This window comes from Bufo bufo, chromosome 11, assembly GCF_905171765.1.
Source record: "Bufo bufo chromosome 11, aBufBuf1.1, whole genome shotgun sequence".
Taxonomy (NCBI): Eukaryota; Metazoa; Chordata; class Amphibia; order Anura; family Bufonidae; genus Bufo; species Bufo bufo.
The window spans coordinates 13,017,797-13,035,557 of NC_053399.1; the positions used below are offsets into that span (position 1 = coordinate 13,017,797).

At 44.9% G+C, this 17,761-nt stretch overlaps 1 protein-coding gene across 1 annotated transcript in view; it reads right to left on the bottom strand.

The window, feature by feature from the left end:
- The window catches only part of EML1 (EMAP like 1), an 86,029-nt gene extending 69,657 nt beyond the window's left edge, over positions 1-16,372 (bottom strand). The window contains exon 1 of the mRNA XM_040412667.1: positions 16,251-16,372. Coding sequence (XP_040268601.1) covers positions 16,251-16,278 — 28 coding nt within the window. The 5' untranslated portion in view covers positions 16,279-16,372. The remainder of the gene's footprint in view (positions 1-16,250) is intronic.
- Positions 16,373-17,761: the final 1,389 nt, after the last annotated feature.

The following is a 17,761-nucleotide window of genomic DNA, read 5'->3' on the forward strand; positions in this document are numbered from 1 at the left end:
CAAAATAAATATATGTTAATGGGACTATGTAAACCACCCAGCAAAAAATACCGCATCAGGAAACCATGTGGGTCTCTTCCATCTAGGCAGTGGTTCTTAAAGGGCCAGTTACCCTAAAGTCGGCAGCAGTGTTTTGATGTAAAGTGGTTATCGAGGGTGGGGGGGGGGGGGGTTCTTGACACTACAGTCATCTTCTCGAACACGAGACTTCATTCACCTCTCGCAACTGAATTCTTCCCAGCAATAAGGTTTAACTCACTTTAATCTCTCTTATTGTCTAGAGTTCCCCTTCTAAATGATAATCCTGGGTGTTAAGGTCTCTGCTTTCTGTCATTGAATGGAGACATTCTTATTTAGAGCCAGAGACTTTAGGCCTAATTCACACGAACGTATGGCTTTTATAGGTTTTTGCGGTCCGTTTTTCATGGATCCGTTGTTCCGTTTTTGAGTTCCGTTGGGTTTCCGTTCCGTTTTTCAGTATGGCATATACAGTATACAGTAATTACATCGAAAAAATTGGGCCGGGCATAACATTTTCAATAGATGGTTCCGCAAAAAACGGAACAGATACGGAAGACATACGGATGCATTTCCGTATGTGTTCCGTTTTTTTTGCGGACCCATTGACTTGAATGGAGCCACGGAACGTGATTTGCGGGCAATAATAGGACATGTTCTATCTTTCAACGGAAACGGAAATACGGAAACTGAATGCTTACGGAACACATTCTGTTTTTAATGCGGAACCACTGAAATGAATGGTTCCGTATACGGAACACAAAAGAACGGCCCGTACATTCTCAAAAAAAAACTGATCGTGTGAACTAGGCCTTAAAGGGGTTGGCTCATTTCAGACATCAATGTCAGATTAGTGCAGGTCCCACCCCTGAGACCCCCTCCAGGATGGCGCCCGCGAAGTGAGCGGAGGACAGCTGTGCATGTGCCGCCATCCTCTGTTCAACACTATTGGAGTTCTATTGAAAGTAGCGCTGCACCGGCTATTGGGGCGAGGAGGTGGTCGTGCATGTGCAGCGCGCTCTCCATTCACTGCTATGGGACTTCCGAAAATAGCCGAGTGCGCCCCCTATAGCAATGAATGGAGACAATGCTGCTCATGCGCTGTGTGCTCTCCCTCCCTCTGTGGGCCCAGTTTCCTAGATAGGAGTGGGACCCGCATCTATCTGACATCGATGGCATAGCCTCGAGATATTCCATCAGTGTCTGGGATGAGCCAACCCCTTTAAAACCTAATACTTCCCACAACTTAGGCTTTACTTCTACAGTATCCAGTCTAAGCAAATATCAATGAGCTGGACTCCTGTTAATGGAAAGAAAGCAGAGATCTTGACAGCGGCAGGGAATTAAGCACATAGTATAATATAGTAATCGACCTATTTATAGTTATATGCCTGTATCCTGCATTATTCCCATCAGCCCCAGGTAGAGTTGGTTCTCTCCATTAGGGGGCGGTAGTGGGATGGGAGCATTTCCCAGTCTTTGTTCCACCCTTATTTTCATCATTTCTGTATTATGTGTATGTATCCTCCTAATCGCATAATATCTATGTAATAATGGCGTATATGAATCCTGCCCCTCCTAATTCACAAATGACTGTATACCATATTAATATTAAAGGCTTTGTGCGGCACCTAGTGGTCACTTGAAGTATTGCATGGTTGAAGCATTTCTATATTCCTGCTGGCTGACAATTTATATGGGGAAATGAATGGTTCCGTATACGGACCACAAAAAAACTTGCAAAAAAAAAAACGTTTGAGTGAACTAGGCATTACTCCTGCTGATAAATTACGCAACCAACGCTCTGTTATTCACTTTCGATATCTCTGCTTGCCGTCAGTGAATGGAAGCCTTCTAGTTTACATTCAGAGGCTCAAATGTTGGTTCTAACCTCCCCCTGCTCACACACTGTATCACCGTATGTAAAGTAAAACCTGGAGTGCGGAGTATGAGCCGTGTGCCGTGTGGAGCCTACTGACTACTCTGATACACTGTTACAATGTCAAAAGGCAGCATTTTCGTTCACTGGCAGCAAGCAGAGATCTTGAAAATGGGAAGGAGTGAGGACAGAAAGTTGCAGAACTTGTCATTATTGAATGATTAGGCTATTGTAGATTTAATCACTGAGCGGTTGCAGCACGTGTCAAGCACAGCGGAAAGCGGATATGGCAGGAGAGCATGATGGTGATTGTAGTCAGGAGATAACACACGAGCACAATCCGTTCTCATCACCCAGTGAACCAGTAATGACATTAGCGCTCACTTATTAGCCATCTGCTCGGCCTTCCTGCTATGCACCTATGGGATAAGCGCCCCTAATACTACCGTAGGCACAGATGAGTATACACAGGGTATGTCCAAATGTTATGCTCCCCCCCCCCCCCCCCCCCATACACCACTGCTGCAAGTTATTAGCATCCTAAAGGGACCCTATTTTCTAATATTAGAAAATAGGGCCCCAGAAACCACACACTTGTCTATGGGTTGTATCTGCTATTGAGATGAACTGCAGTACCACATGCAGCCATGGATAGTGAGTGCCGCTATTTCTGTGGAAAAAAAAACAAAAACTTTATTACTATATGATCATACTGATCATGGGACCAAGCACTGACCTAGTACAAATAGGAATGACTGGATTATCGCAATACAGTATACATATGACATATAGCCAAGTACCCTGTGCTATATCCTATTGTCTCTCATGCCATCATTTTCTAAACATGTTTTTTCTTACCTTCATCCAGGATATAGAATAAAAGAAGTGGTACTGTGCATTGTGCCATGTATCCAGAAGGCAGGAGAAAAGAAGCGGTACTGTGCAATGCTCAATACATCAAGAGCGCAGGAGAAAAGAAGTGGTACTGTGCAATGCTCCATACATCCAGGATGCAGGAGAAAAGAAGTGGTAGTGGTCAATGCTCAATACATCAAGAGCGCAGGAGAAAAGAAGTGGTACTGTGCAATGCTCAATACATCAAGAGCGCAGGAGAAAAAAGGTGGTACTGTGCAATTCTCCATACATCAAGAGCGCAGGAGAAAAGAAGTGGTACTGTGCAATTCTCTAAACATCCAGGATGCAGGAGAAAAGAAGTGGTACTGTGCAATCCTCCATACATCAAGAGCACAGGAGAAAAGAAGTGGTACTGTGCAATGCTCAATACATCCAGGATGCAGGAGAAAAGAAGTGGTACTGTGCAATGCTCCATACGTTGAGGAAACAGAACCAGAGGACTATAGCAGTGATACTGAGCCGTGGTCCATACAGTGAGTTGTGAGTCGGCTGTGATCAACTTTAATTGACAACATGTAGGTACATGAAGCTTCATCACTCAGTCACATAATTAAGTTTTGCAGTTTTCTAATGTGTTTAAATCCATCACCATTTTAAAGTTCTGCTTGCCGTCAGTGAATAGAAGCGCTGGTGCTCTCCCCTTACCGTATCCTGCTCACACAGCTATGAGGCATTACACCAGTATAAGAGATCATCAAAGACCTAAATACAGCAGCAGAGTGCATTGCTAGAGAGAAAGCTCTGACACACTGTAACAAGAGCTGCACCTTTTTGGGATGGATTGTAAAAACAAATAAATAAAAAACTATAATGTTTCCATTCACTAACAGCAATCAGAAGTATTAAAAATGCTACAATGATAAATAATAATAGTCATAAATATTAAACAAGTCATTGTCAGTCCCTGCTGAATAAAGATAACAGGCAGGTGACGTCGGCAGTATAGCATATTCTAGGCAGGACCCCCCCCCCCCCTTACGATCCTATGGTCTATTCCTACACAATGACATTCGACCAGTGAGACGTCACCTGCTCGGGGCTCATGGGCTCCACCTTGGGTGGCCTGGAAGGTCTCCTCGGGAATGGACTTCATAGTGGTCCAGGGTCATGCACGGGGGGCTGGCTGCTGCTGCAGAATTCCTGGACCTGTATTCCCAGGGAGGTTAGAGCCGGAGTGGTCCCTTATCACACACCTGTTCCACGGAGTAATTCTCCGATAAGCCGCAGTATTATGGTGATGTCACTCAAGCAGCTTAGGATTACAAGGTCGTTGGGGTATTTAAATAATGTCACTGATCTCATTTGCATGACAAATATCTCGGCTCATGTTGGTTCTGCCATTGTTCGCAGAAGTAAATACTGCATGTAATCGTCTCTCTGCTGCCGCCATAATCGAGAAACGCAGTCAACGAGCGCAAAAAGTTACAATGTCCCGCGCCCCCATGACAACTCTCCCTAACCCTGTCTTCTTAGGCCTCCTGCACACGACCGTATAGCTTTTTCAGTGTTTTTCACGGATCCGTTGTTTTGTTTTCGTTCCGTTTTTCCATATGGCATATACAGTATACAGTAATTACATAGAAAAAATTGGGCCGGGCATAACATTTTCTATAGACGGTTCCGCAAAAACGGAACGGATACGGAAGACATATGGAGTACATTCCGTATGTGTTCCGTTTTTTTTTTCGGACCCATTGACTTGAATGGAGCCACGGAACGTGATTTGCTGGCAATAATAGGACATGTTCTACCTTTCAACGGAACGGAAAAATGGAAATAAGGAAACGGAATGCATACGGAGTACATTCCGTTTTTTTTTTGCGGAACCATTTAAAATGAATGGTTCCGTATACGGACCGTATATGGAACGCAAAAAACGGCCCGTAAACGAAAAAATAAAACGGTCGTGTGCAGGAGGCCTTAGGCCTCTTGCACATGAATGTGTGCGCCCCGTGGCCGTGCTGCGGCCCGCAAATTGCAGGCCGTAATGCACGAACACCAACCGTGGGGCAGCCGCAGCGGATCGCGGACCCGTTCACGCGATCCGCCCGTTCCTCAAAAAGAAGGACATGTTCTATCTTTTTGTGGAAGGAAGCACGGGGCGAAACCCCACGGAATAAGTGATGCCGTGTCCCCTTAAAGGGGTCGTCCATTGTTTTGTTAGTAAAGTTTAAAGGGCTTGTCTTATCTGAGACCTTTAATTCTGCCGCCCTCTTCCTCTCATGGGGTATATGGAGAGAGCTCTTCTTCAAGAGACTGCACAGTAAAATATCTGTCAGTTCCACACCAAAAATCTCTGTCTGCTGCCAGTGAATGGGAGCAATCGTCTTGACTCTGAGATGCTGACAGCCCCTTCTGGCTTAGGCCTTCTCATACTCTAATAGGTTTGTTACCGTGTATCGCTGCAGGTAAAGGCCTGCCGTCCAGGACAGGGGAAAGACATTGTAACAAACCATCAGCTGTGATCAGAGCTATGGATAGGTTTCGACCTGAATGCAAACAAGAATGTTCTCTGTCACTGACAGCAAACAGTGGTCTTGAGAATGGTAAGGAATCCATATGTGTATACAATGCATTCGGAAAGTCTTCAGACCCTTTTACTTTTTTCACATTTTGTTATGTTTCTCCTTGTGCTAAAAAAAAACAACAAAAAAACATAGTCTCACCCATCATTCTGCACTTCAGACAATTTTAGAAATGTTTTCAAACTTATTGAAAAGGAAAAAAATGAAAATTTTGCATTAACATAAATATTCATGACACCTGACATTTATCTCTGGGGGCCTCCCATTTCTCTTGATCATCTCTGAGATGTTCTTCACCTTGATTGGAGTCACCTGTGATAAATTCAGGTGATTGGACATGATTTGGAAAGACAGGGCTGTGTCTATATAAGACCATATCAGAGCAAAAACCAAGCCACGAGGAGGAAAGAACTGCCTGTAGAGCTCAGAGACAGGATTGAGCGGAGGCACAGATGTGGAGAAGGGGACAAAAAATTCTGCTGCACTGAAAGTTCCCAAGAGCATAGTGGTCTCCATAATTCTTACATGGAAGAAGCTTGGAACAACCAGGACTCTTCCTAGATTTGGCCGCCCCACCAAACTATGTAATAGGGGGAGAAGGGCCTTGGTAAGAGAGGTGACCAAGATCTCAATGGTCATTCTGGCCGAGCTCCAAAGATCCTGTGTGCAGATGGGAGAATCTTTCAGAAGGTCGACCATCACTGCAGCCTCCACCAATCTGGGCTTTATGGGAGAGTGGACAGAAAGAAGCCTCTTCTCAGTAAAAGACGCATGAAACCTGCCTGGAGTTTGTAAAAAAAAAAAAGCACCTAAAGGACTCTCAGACTGTGAGAAACAAGATTCTCTGGTCTGATGAAACCAAGATTCAACTTTTTGGCCTCAATTATTTAAGTGTCATGTCTGGAGGAAACCGGGCACGCTATCAACTGTCCAATACCATCCCTACTGTGAAGCATGGTGGTAGCAGCATTCTACTAGGGGGACAGGGAGACCGGTCGGGTGGAGGGAAAGCTGAATGGAGCAAAGTACAGAGATATTTTTAATCAAGTTTTCACCTGATCCAGAGCCTTGGACCTCAGACTGGGCTGGAGGTTCACAAGACTATGACCCTAAGCACACAGCCAAGACAACACAGGAGCGGCTTAGGGACACCTCTGTGAATGTCCATGAGTGGTCCAGCCAATGGAACATCTCTGGAGAGACCTGAAGATGGCTGTCCACCGACCTCACCCATCCAACCTGACAGAGCTTGAGAGGATGTGCAGAGAAGAACGGCAGAAAATCCTCAAATCCAGGTGCAAACCTTGTGGCATCATCTCCAAGAAGACCGGAGGCTGTAATCACTGCCAAAGGGGCTTCAACTAAGTCCTGAGTAAAGGGGCTGAGGACTTATGTCCTTTTCAATAAATTAGCATTCTGTTCTCTCTTTCTCATTATGGGTGACTTGCAGAATGATGGGGGGAAAACATAACAACATTTGAAAAAAGTGAAGATTTCCTGAATGCATCGCAGATCGATAGTATGTCAGGAAATGAACCCGCTGGGCGGTAAAGTTGGTCTCTACTTCAGACGGGGTCCTATAAGTCCTTGCATGCAGTCTGTGGTGTCTGCATAGAAGAAGGGAAGAAAGGATTGTACTGCATGCTGGGAGTTGTAGTCCGTCAACTGCTTGACATAAGTAATTGACCCTGTCTTTAATCCTTAGTCTTATAACAGGTTTTCACTGCTGTTCGGAGACAGATGGACGCCCTCCTCATCCGACGTATCACTGGCCTCGGGCGTAAGGGATCAGAGCACAATCCTTCTGGGTTTTCCTGACGCTCAGCCCCAAGTTAATCATCCAGAACACAAAACAAGAACTGAGCGGGTTAAAGGGGACCCCAGGTCGCTGGTGACATTTTGTGTTGTGGTAATCCCAAGATTTTAATGTGACTTGAGGACAACACGATGGAGCCTTAGTCTTAGTATTGCAAAGGTAGGATTTACAACCACCCCCATCATCCACCCAAGGGGACCCGGTTACATCAGGATACACAATGCTATTCTGTGCGGCCCCAACCTTCTGGCGACAGACAGGGACGACCAATGGTGCCCTATGTAGTTGTGACCGCCATATATTGGTAGAATACGGGTTATCTTAGGCGACTTTCACACTGGCGTTTTGGCTTTCCGTTTCTGAGATCCGTTCAGGGCTCAGCGGTCCAAAACGGATCAGTTTTGCCCTAATGCATCCTGAAAGGAAAAGGATCCGTTTAGAACGCATCAGTTTGCCTCCGATCCGTCTCCGTCTGACGAAACTGAGCCAAACGGATCCGTTCTGACACACAATGTAAGCCAATGGGGATGGATCCGTTTTCACTGACACAATCTCCTGCCAACAGACCACAATTTTTGGGGACACATGAAAGAGCAAGCGATTTGCCCCTTGGTCGGGTATCAGGGATGATCCTCGGCCCTAAGGGTCTCCTGACCCCTGTGTGTTACTCAGTAGAGGAGGTGGAGCAGAGCCCATGTGTAGCTCTCTTCATTGTAGTCTAGAAGAAGTGAACACACCATTGTTTCAGCAGCTCTCTTGAGCTACAATGGGGGTGCATGGTCAGAAGAGAAGGCGACCCCCCGATTATAGCACTGGACAAGAATTGCAGAAGTGTTCCCTGACCCTGCACCGAGCCTGGTGTTAGGGGTCCCCCTCCTGCAGTGATAAGGTTGGGGGTCACCGCCTCGTACTCACTGCTGTCCTATCCTAACAGGCGATTGTTGGGAAGAAAACGTTGCTTGCTAGTGGAGGAGACCACTGCTATTGCCTGCTGTCTCCTCCACAGCATCGCTATGCCATCGCCGGCAAATTGTGATCTTTCAGCATGCTAAGTCGGCGGCAGTATTAGACTGCCAGATCATCGCTAACGAGCGTTACTAAGAACGGTCCTTAGCGATCATCTGCCAGTGTAATACAGGCTTTACAGTATAGTCTTCTCCACTATGAAGCATGAGCTACGGGACGGCTTCTAACAGATTGGTATCTGTGGGGGGTGACACCTTCCAGTCATCTGCTAATGGAGGGGCTAATCCATCATCGGTAATTCTTAAAGGAGTTTAAGTTATTCGGACGCCTGTCCACCATTAAAAGGCATATGCCCCGAAATCCGCAAATCACATCAGTCATTTAACATGGACAGATGTGATCTCCTGCCTCATGTACCCCCGCTAATCACTATGTGTGAGGGTGACGGGGCGTCGAGGAAAGACTGTGACCCTGACGTGTGACTGGAGGAGAGGTCAAGGGAACAAAATAGGAAATCTATCTCATATCTATCACTGGGCAGCACCGCAATCAAGACTGAGGAATAGCAGTGCCAGCGGCTACAGGTGCCATCCACCAACCAAATATACAAAGAAAGAAAAACTCCACGCCACTTCCAAAAATAACATGTGTATTTTATTCAACCAGATGCGACGTTTCGGTCCTCTCAATGGAACCTTTCTCTAGCAGAAAGAGGACCGAAACGTCACATCTGGTGGAATAAAATATGCACGTTATTTTTGGAAGTGGCGTGGAGTTTTTCTTTCTTTTTTTCTTTCTTTATCCATCTATCTATCATCTCATATCTATCTATCTATCTATCTATCTCTATCTATCTATCTATCCGTCTTTCTATTTCATATCTATCTATCCAAAAAAACAAAAAGTGAGGCAGCTCTCCAATTGTGGTGAAAGGGTGAAGACCCGTTTATTCCTAAGGCGCCTTGAGAATAAACGGGTCTTCACCCTTTCACCACAATTGGAGAGCTGCCTCACTTTTTGTTTTTTGTTTTTATCTATCAGTGGAAGTAATACCTATCTCTCTCCCCTGAGGACTTGCACCCATCTTCACACTGTCTAACTGTGCTGCTGTCTTTTCTGCTATTTTATCTATCTATCTATCTATCTATCTATCTATCTATCTATCTATCTATCTATCTATCTATCTATCTATCTATTATCTATCTATCTATCTATCTATGATCTATCTATCTATCTATCTATTATCTATCTATCTATTATCTATCTATCTATTATCTATCTATCTATTATCTATCTATCTATCTATCTATTATCTATCTATCTATTATCTATCTATTATCTATCTATCTATCTATCTCTCTCATATCTATCTATCTATCTATCTATTATCTATCTTCTATCTATCTATCTATCTATCTATCTATCTATCTATCTATCTATCTATCCCTTTTGTCCACGTCTGGGCCCCTCATCACATACTGTACGCCTCCTTCCACCATGTCGCCTCCTGCACTGACACAAGGGCTCATTCACCCCATTGCACAGGACGGAGGCGGTGTGTCCCTGACGAGCCCGCTCAGCCCCTTCCATCCATCATTTATGGGAATAAAATGTAATATTTGCCCAAGAAACACATCTGTGCTGTGTGAGCGCCCGGGGAGGACGGACCCTGAATTATTCATGGTAGTTGCTTCTTAGCGCTTTCTCATAATTGTCACTAATGGCGGGATCTTTGATTGCAGAGTGCACACGGCGTCCGGCGTCCATTGCCTCCGCTACCATGTTGTTCAAAATGAATTTAAACTCAGATCTTAAAGGGGTGTGCTTATGAAGAAGTGGGGAAATGTAGTATTACAAGAGTTAGTGAATCTCTATTTTGACTCTTTGGGGGGGTCCTAAACCCCTATAATTATATCCATATGTCATGTGTCTTGGGGAGACATCCCCTTTAAAGGGGAACCTGTCACCAGTTTTATGGTGTCCTAACTAAGGGCAACATAAATAAGTGACTGATTCTCTTAGCACAATGCTGGGTCACTTTCTTTAATTGACCCAGTCATCTGCCTAATGATGAGTCATGAATATTCATGAGCTCCTGACTCTCCCCGCCCACCTGCTGCTGAATGACAGATTTTTCCATATGAACCAGCAGCAGGTGGGCAGGGGAGTGGCTATAGCTCTGAATTAAATATACGCTGGACTCAATGACATCACGCCGGACTCCAATCAGCTCATTAGCATGCGGCATCTTTGTGTGTATATTATGAGGTAACCATCTGTCACACCAGTAAGTGAATACATCTAAGGCACTTTTTAGTAGTTAATGATTGTATATAATTAGTTAGATTATAATCAAATATCCACATGACAGGTTCCCTTTAAGTATTAGAAGTCTCCAACAAGTTAAGTAAGTGTTTAGAGGTGCTGTACAGGATTAGAAAAACATGACTAATTTCTTCTTGGCACAGCACCACCCTTGTCCTCAGGTTGTATGTGGTACTGCAGCTCAGGCCTATTCATTTCAATGAGTTGCAATACCAAACACAACCCATGGAAGGAGGTGGCGCTGGTATTGGAAAAAAGAAGACATTTCTCTCTTCCGTTACGAACCATTTCTAGATAGGGGGAGAAGGGGCCCCATCGACTAAATCTAAAGGGCCTCTTCTTGCTTTAGTTGTAAATCACACTGACTCTATGGAATTATAGGGGACCAGCCTGAGCTGCCCTGCCCCCTATGGCTGCCTCTGTGATATGTATGTAGGTCCTTACAGCTGTATATTTGTGCTTGTTGTCCTTACTATGACATAAGGGTGGCGCTCTTGCCCCATTGCACTCCCTGCAATGCATGAAGTTCCTGGGCCTGTACCAGGACCTCCACCTGCCACGTGCCATTTATAATGCTAATGTCTTCTTTCATGGCTGAGGGGGTCCGCGCTCCTCCCATGCTCCTTTGCAGCATTGCATATGTCGTAAACTATTATTTATTTTATTATTATTGTTTTTCAGCAAACCCAAGGAACCCGTTTTCGGCGCCGGTGAGTCCATCCCTCCTCCTCTGATCTGTGGTTGTCGGGTTGTTTCATGTGGGTTATGAGAAGCTGATGTCCTCCTGCAGTGCACACTCCTCACCACCAGGAGGCGCTCTACTACGGTGTGTCAGAGCATGGAGTATACTGCTGGAAACACCATTTATAATATTCAATGCTGGGGGTTATCTGCTGTCACATCTTCTGTGTCCCGCACGTGTGGTCACTATGGGGGAAATGCATCATCCCTCCTATGCCTTTTTTGGTTTTAAAAAGTTGCAAAACCCTGGTTGCTATTTTAGTTGCAACTAGCATTTTACGCCGCCCTAACCGAGTTCACAAAAAGGGGGCGCGACAAGGACGGGGCCACCAGCCCACATTGCACATTGTTTGAGACAGACACTACTGTAGCGTTCAGTCTGGTGCACGGACTGCGGGGGGCGCCATGCCATTCATGACGAGGCTCCTCCAGCAGCGCAGGCCTTATCGGGACCGGTGTAGAGTCGTAAACACTGCGTTCGCGACTTTCTAAACGTCGCTTGTGCCGAATTTTCACAAGCAGCGTTTCTGTGCCGCCTTCGACGTTTTCTAAGAAGGGTCCGCCACATTTATCTTTATTTTCACCTGATTTCAAGGGCAAATGAAGACAGAAATCTCTATTTTCATTCTGCCACACGGACTGCCGGAAGATGAGACCCGCACCTGGTCAGACATTAGGCGCATTGTCCAGCAGAGCAGGAGATTTCAAAGACTGTCTTAAAACACTTGTGGCGGTATTATCTGGGTCACTGTATGGCATTATTATGTAGGCACTATGGGGCAGTATTATATGGGTACTGTATGGCATTATTATGTAGGCACTATGTGGCAGTATTATCTGGGTCACTGTATGGCATTATTATGTAGGCACTATGTGGCAGTATTATATGGGTACTGTATGGCATTATTATGTAGGCACTATGTGGCGGTATTATCTGGGTCACTGTATGGCATTATTATGTAGGCACTATGGGGCAGTATTATATGGGTACTGTATGGCATTATTATGTAGGCACTATGGGGCAGTATTATATGGGTACTGTATGGCATTATTATGTAGGCACTATGTGGCAGTATTATCTGGGTCACTGTATCGCATTATTATGTAGGCACTATGTGGCAGTATTATCTGGGGCACTGTATGGCATTATTATGTAGGCACTATCTGGCAGTATTATATGGGTACTGTATGGCATTATTATGTAGGCACTATGTGGTGGTATTATATGGGTACTGTATGGCATTATTATGTAGGCACTATCTGGCAGTATTATCTGGGTCACTGTATGGCATTATTATGTAGGCACTATCTGGCAGTATTATCTGGGTACTGTATGGCATTATTATGTAGGCACTATCTGGCAGTATTATCTGGGTCACTGTATGGCATTATTATGTAGGCACTATGTGGCAGTATTATCTGGGTACTGTATGGCATTATTATGTAGGCACTATGGGGCAGTATTATATGGGTACTGTATGGCATTATTATGTAGGCACTATCTGGCAGTATTATCTGGGTCACTGTATGGCATTATTATGTAGGCACTATGTGGCAGTATTATCTGGGTACTGTATGGCATTATTATGTAGGCACTATGTGGCAGTATTATCTGGGTACTGTATGGCATTATTATGTAGGCACTATCTGGCAGTATTATCTGGGGCACTGTGTGGCATTATTATGTAGGCACTATGTGGCAGTATTATCTGGGTACTGTATGGCATTATTATGTAGGCACTGTGTGGCAGTATTTTTCGTGCATTATGTGGCATTACATATGCACTAGGTAGCAGTAATATGTGGGCACTGTGTGGCAGTATAATGTAGGCACTGCGGCAGTATTATATATGCACTCTCTGACAGTATTTGGTCAATATATGGTATTGTATGTAGGTTCCTTATGGCTGCAGCATTTGGCACTGGTGTCTGGCGGTGTTATTTAGGCGCAGTATAGTACTGTCATTTGGTCAGTATTATCACAGTACGGCTCATGTAGGACTGGGAGGGCGATTATACGGCCCTGGATATAGGAAATGGTGCATTTTGATATATGACATAATCTACACCTCATTTCATCAGTCCTGGCCTCTGTTGTACCCTGCTGCAGGACTCCGGACTGGACAGGGGGGGCGTCATCTTTTCTTTAGAGTTCCTCTTTAACTTTAAAAACTTTGTAGACAGAGGAGCTAAAGAACAAGTCTTATACCCAGGGAGCTCACGGCTGAATCACCTCAGTTTGCAGGATGTATAATGTGATCAGAAATCCCGAAATGCAGGTGTCACAGTGGAGAGAAATGTTTTCCGTACACAGCCCTTCCTGAAAATGAATGCCAGAGATGCAGTGCTCCTCCCAGGCCGTAATGGCTGATAGCAGAGCGTAAGGCCGCTTTCAGACGAGCGTATTGAAATCCGTCAGTATTCTGGCTCAGGATCCTGATGCTATACCGTCAGTATTGTCATCAGGATTTACCTGCGTATTTCTTCCTTCCTTCATTATTTATGCACAGACTGTAATGTGAGTGTTTGGAAACAAATCTCGGACACGCTGCGGATTTCAAATACTGACGCAAATGAATCGCCCATGTGAATAGCTCTATTCATTAACACTAGCAGCGGATTCCGGAATATAAAATCTGGACTATATACGCATTGCAAATACGCTCATCTGAAAGCGGCCTAATAGTGTACCCTTAGCGACACAGTAACTCTTAGGCTGAGTTCACACGGGCGAGTATTCTGAATACAGAATGCATAGTACAATAGCGCTGGAGGGGTTAAAAAATAAATTAAAATAATTTAACTCGCCTTAATCCACTTGCTCGCACAGCCCGACTTCTCTTCTGTCTTCATCTTTGCTGATTGCAGGAAAAGGACCTGTGGTGACGTCACTCCGGTCATCACATGATCCATCACCATGGTAAAAGATCATGTGATGGACCATGCGATGACCGGAGTGACCATGTTATAAGGGAAAATAATACAATCTACAGAACACCGATCCCAAGCCCGAACTTCTGTGAAGAAGTTCGGGTTTGGGTACCAAACATGCCGATTTTTCTCACGCGCATGCAAAACGCATTACAATGTTTTGCACTCGCGCGGAAAAATCGCGCATGTTCCCGCAACGCACCCGCACCTTTTCCCGCCACGCCCGTGTGAAAGAGGCCTAAGGGTTTGTTACAATTGTATTTTGCCAATTTTCCCTGAGCTGAACATCATCATGGGCCCCACATTGCAGCAAACAATCAACACAAAAGAGAAATGTGCGCTGCTGATGTGCTTACCGCACAGAGGTACAAAGGATCACCTCCCACTATAGAGTCCACGTGGTCCCACTTCAGTCCCTACACCACTGAGGCGTTCTCACTAGCCAGTTCCCACGATGAGGCCTGCACTGTCTGCCCACGGTACGGTTATCTGGTCACTGTATCACACTAATATGTCGGCTCCATATAGCAGTATAGTGTGTTTACTGTATGGCAGTATTATGTGGACTCTGTATGGCACTATTGTGTAGGCTTAGTATGGCAGTATTATGTGCACAATGTATGGCACTGTTATATAGATTCTACGTGGCAGAATTATGTGTTCACTGTATGGAAGAATTATGTAGGTTCAGTGTGCAGTATTTTGTGGACGCTGTATGACACTGTTATGTAGGTTCTATATGGCAGTATTATGTGGACACCGTATTACGCTGTTATGTAGGTTCTATATGACAGTATTATGTGGAGACTGTATGACGCTGTTATGTAGGTTCTATATGGCAGTATTATGTGGAGACTGTATGACGCTGTTATGTAGGTTCTATATGGCAGTATTATGTGGACACCGTATTACGCTGTTATGTAGGTTCTATATGGCAGTATTATGTGGAGACTGTATGACGCTGTTATGTAGGTTCTATATGGCAGTATTATGTGGAGACTATATAACACTGTTATGTAGATTCTGTATACCAGTATTATGTGGACGCTGTATGACACTGTTATGTAGGTTCTATATGGCAGTATTATGTGGAGACTGTATGACGTTGTTATGTAGATTCTGTATACCAGTATTATGTGGAGACTGTATGACGCTGTTATGTAGGTTCTATATGGCAGTATTATGTGGACGCTGTATGACACTGTTATGTGGGTTCTATATGGCAGTATTATGTGGAGACTGTATGACGTTTTTATGTAGATTCTGTATACCAGTATTATGTGGAGACTGTATGACGCTGTTATGTAGGTTCTATATGGCAGTATTATGTGGACGCTGTATGACACTGTTATGTGGGTTCTATATGGCAGTATTATGTGGAGACTGTATGACACTGTTATGTAGATTCTGTATACCAGTATTATGTGGAGACTGTATGACACTGTTATGTAGGGTCTATATGGCAGTATTATGTGGGCACCGTATGACACTGTTATGTGTTCACTGTGTGACACTATTATATAGGTTTTATGTGGCAGGATTGTATGGACACTATGACGCTGTTGTATGGTTGCTGCATGGCACTATTATGGAGGTTCTGTATAGCAGGATTATAGGCCAAGATTATGGCAGTGCTAAAATGGGCAATTACTTCAGAGCCTCCTCTATTGAGGCGTCTCCCAGTGTTTGGCATTGTTTTGGGGTCACTGTATGGCACTAATATGTAGGTATCAGTATATTGTAGGCCAATATTATCTATATTGTATCAAGTAGGCACCTATTATATGGGCACTGTTTAATACTGTTATTTGGCACTGGTATATGGCAGTATTATTACTTCCCCTTTCTGAAATGTCCGGGGAGCGGACACAGATGTTTCCACTGATACAACCCAGTGACTACCAAGAGTTCGTGATACATTTCATAGTCCGAACCCTGAATCAGGTTTACGATTAATATATATTGAACGTATGTCTGCGCCTCTTAAAGGAGCCCCGTCCCTGTGATTAATTAAATTTGGACTCTTTTTCCCGCCCGCTCGCTGGCTCCAGGCCTCCCGTGCCAACATATAGCGGCGTGACTGTGAAATGTGAAACTGTGCGGCCACGGAGTTAAAAATAAATCTGTGACTTACCCACCGCCAGCCCTTCACTGTCCGACATCCCGGGAATGGACGCTGCAGGGAGATGTTGGGAGCTTCAGAGGAACACTGGGTGTTTTCTCTGCCTGACGAGCAGCTGTAGTCCTGACTCCTCGCTCCAAGAGATAAGGGCGATACTCGGGGAGGACGGGGATTGGAGGATATTATTTGATCTCCCCTCCCCTTGGATTTTCCATTTCCCATTTGACTGCAGCAGGCAAATGTAATATTAATAGAGGTGGGACCTGACCGACCCTAAATGCTCATTGACAAGTTGTGGATCCGGCATCTGCCCCCGACAGCTGTGATATCATCGTCATCAACCAGGAGAGCTGTCACCCAGCTTTCCCAGGCCCTGACCGTATGCATATATCACTGTAGGAAAGATGTAAACCAGACATTGCGGTAGCCATCATGGTGGTCACCCAACTTTCCCAGGCCCTGACCGTATGAAAATCACTGTAGGAAAGATGTAAACCAGACTCTTGTGGTAGCCATCATGGTGGTCACCCAACTTTCCCTGTCCCTGACCGTATGTATATATCACTGTAGGAAAGATGTAAAACAGACATTGCTGTAGACATCATGGTGGTCACCCAACTTTCCCAGGCCCTGACAGTATGAAAATCACTGTAGGAAAGATGTAAACCAGACTCTTGTGGTAGCCATCATGGTGGTCACCCAACTTTCCCTGGCCCTGACCGTATGCATATCACTGTAGGACAGATGTAAAACAGACATTGTGGTAGACATCATGGTGGTCACCCAACTTTCCCAGGCCCTGAAAAGTATGAAAATCACTGTAGGAAAGATGTAAACCAGACTCTTGTGGTAGACATCATGGTGGTCATCCAACTTTCCCAGGCCCTGAAAAGTATGAAAATCACTGTAGGAAAGATGTAAACCAGACTCTTGCGGTAGACATCATGGTGGTCACCCAGCTTTCCCAGGCCCTGACCGTATGCATATATCACTGTAGGACAGATGTAAAACAGACATTGTGGTAGACATCATGGTGGTCACCCAACTTTTCCAGGCCCTGAAAAGTATGCAAATCACTGTAGGAAAAGATATAAAACAGATCCTTGTGGTAGACATCATGGTGGTCACCCAGCTTTTCCAGGCCCTGACCGTATGTATTTAGCTCTAGAAAAGATATGATGCAACAATTGCAGTAACCGTCATGGTGTTCATCCAACTTTTCCAGGCTCTGACTGTATGCATGTCACTGCAACCCTTGTGGAAGCCATCATGGTGGTCATCCAGCTTTCCCAGGTCTTGACTATATGCATATCGCTGCATCCAAGGGCAGATTTGCGATTTGGGGCTCCAGGAAAGATGAGAAGCAACCCTTTTGGTAGCCGTAATGGTAGTCACCCAGCTTACCTAGGCCCTGACTGTATGGCTGTCGCTCTAGCAAAGATGTGATGCAACCCTTGTGGTAACTATCATGGTGGACAACCGACTTTCCCAGGCCCTGAGTGTATACATTTTGCTTTAGGAAA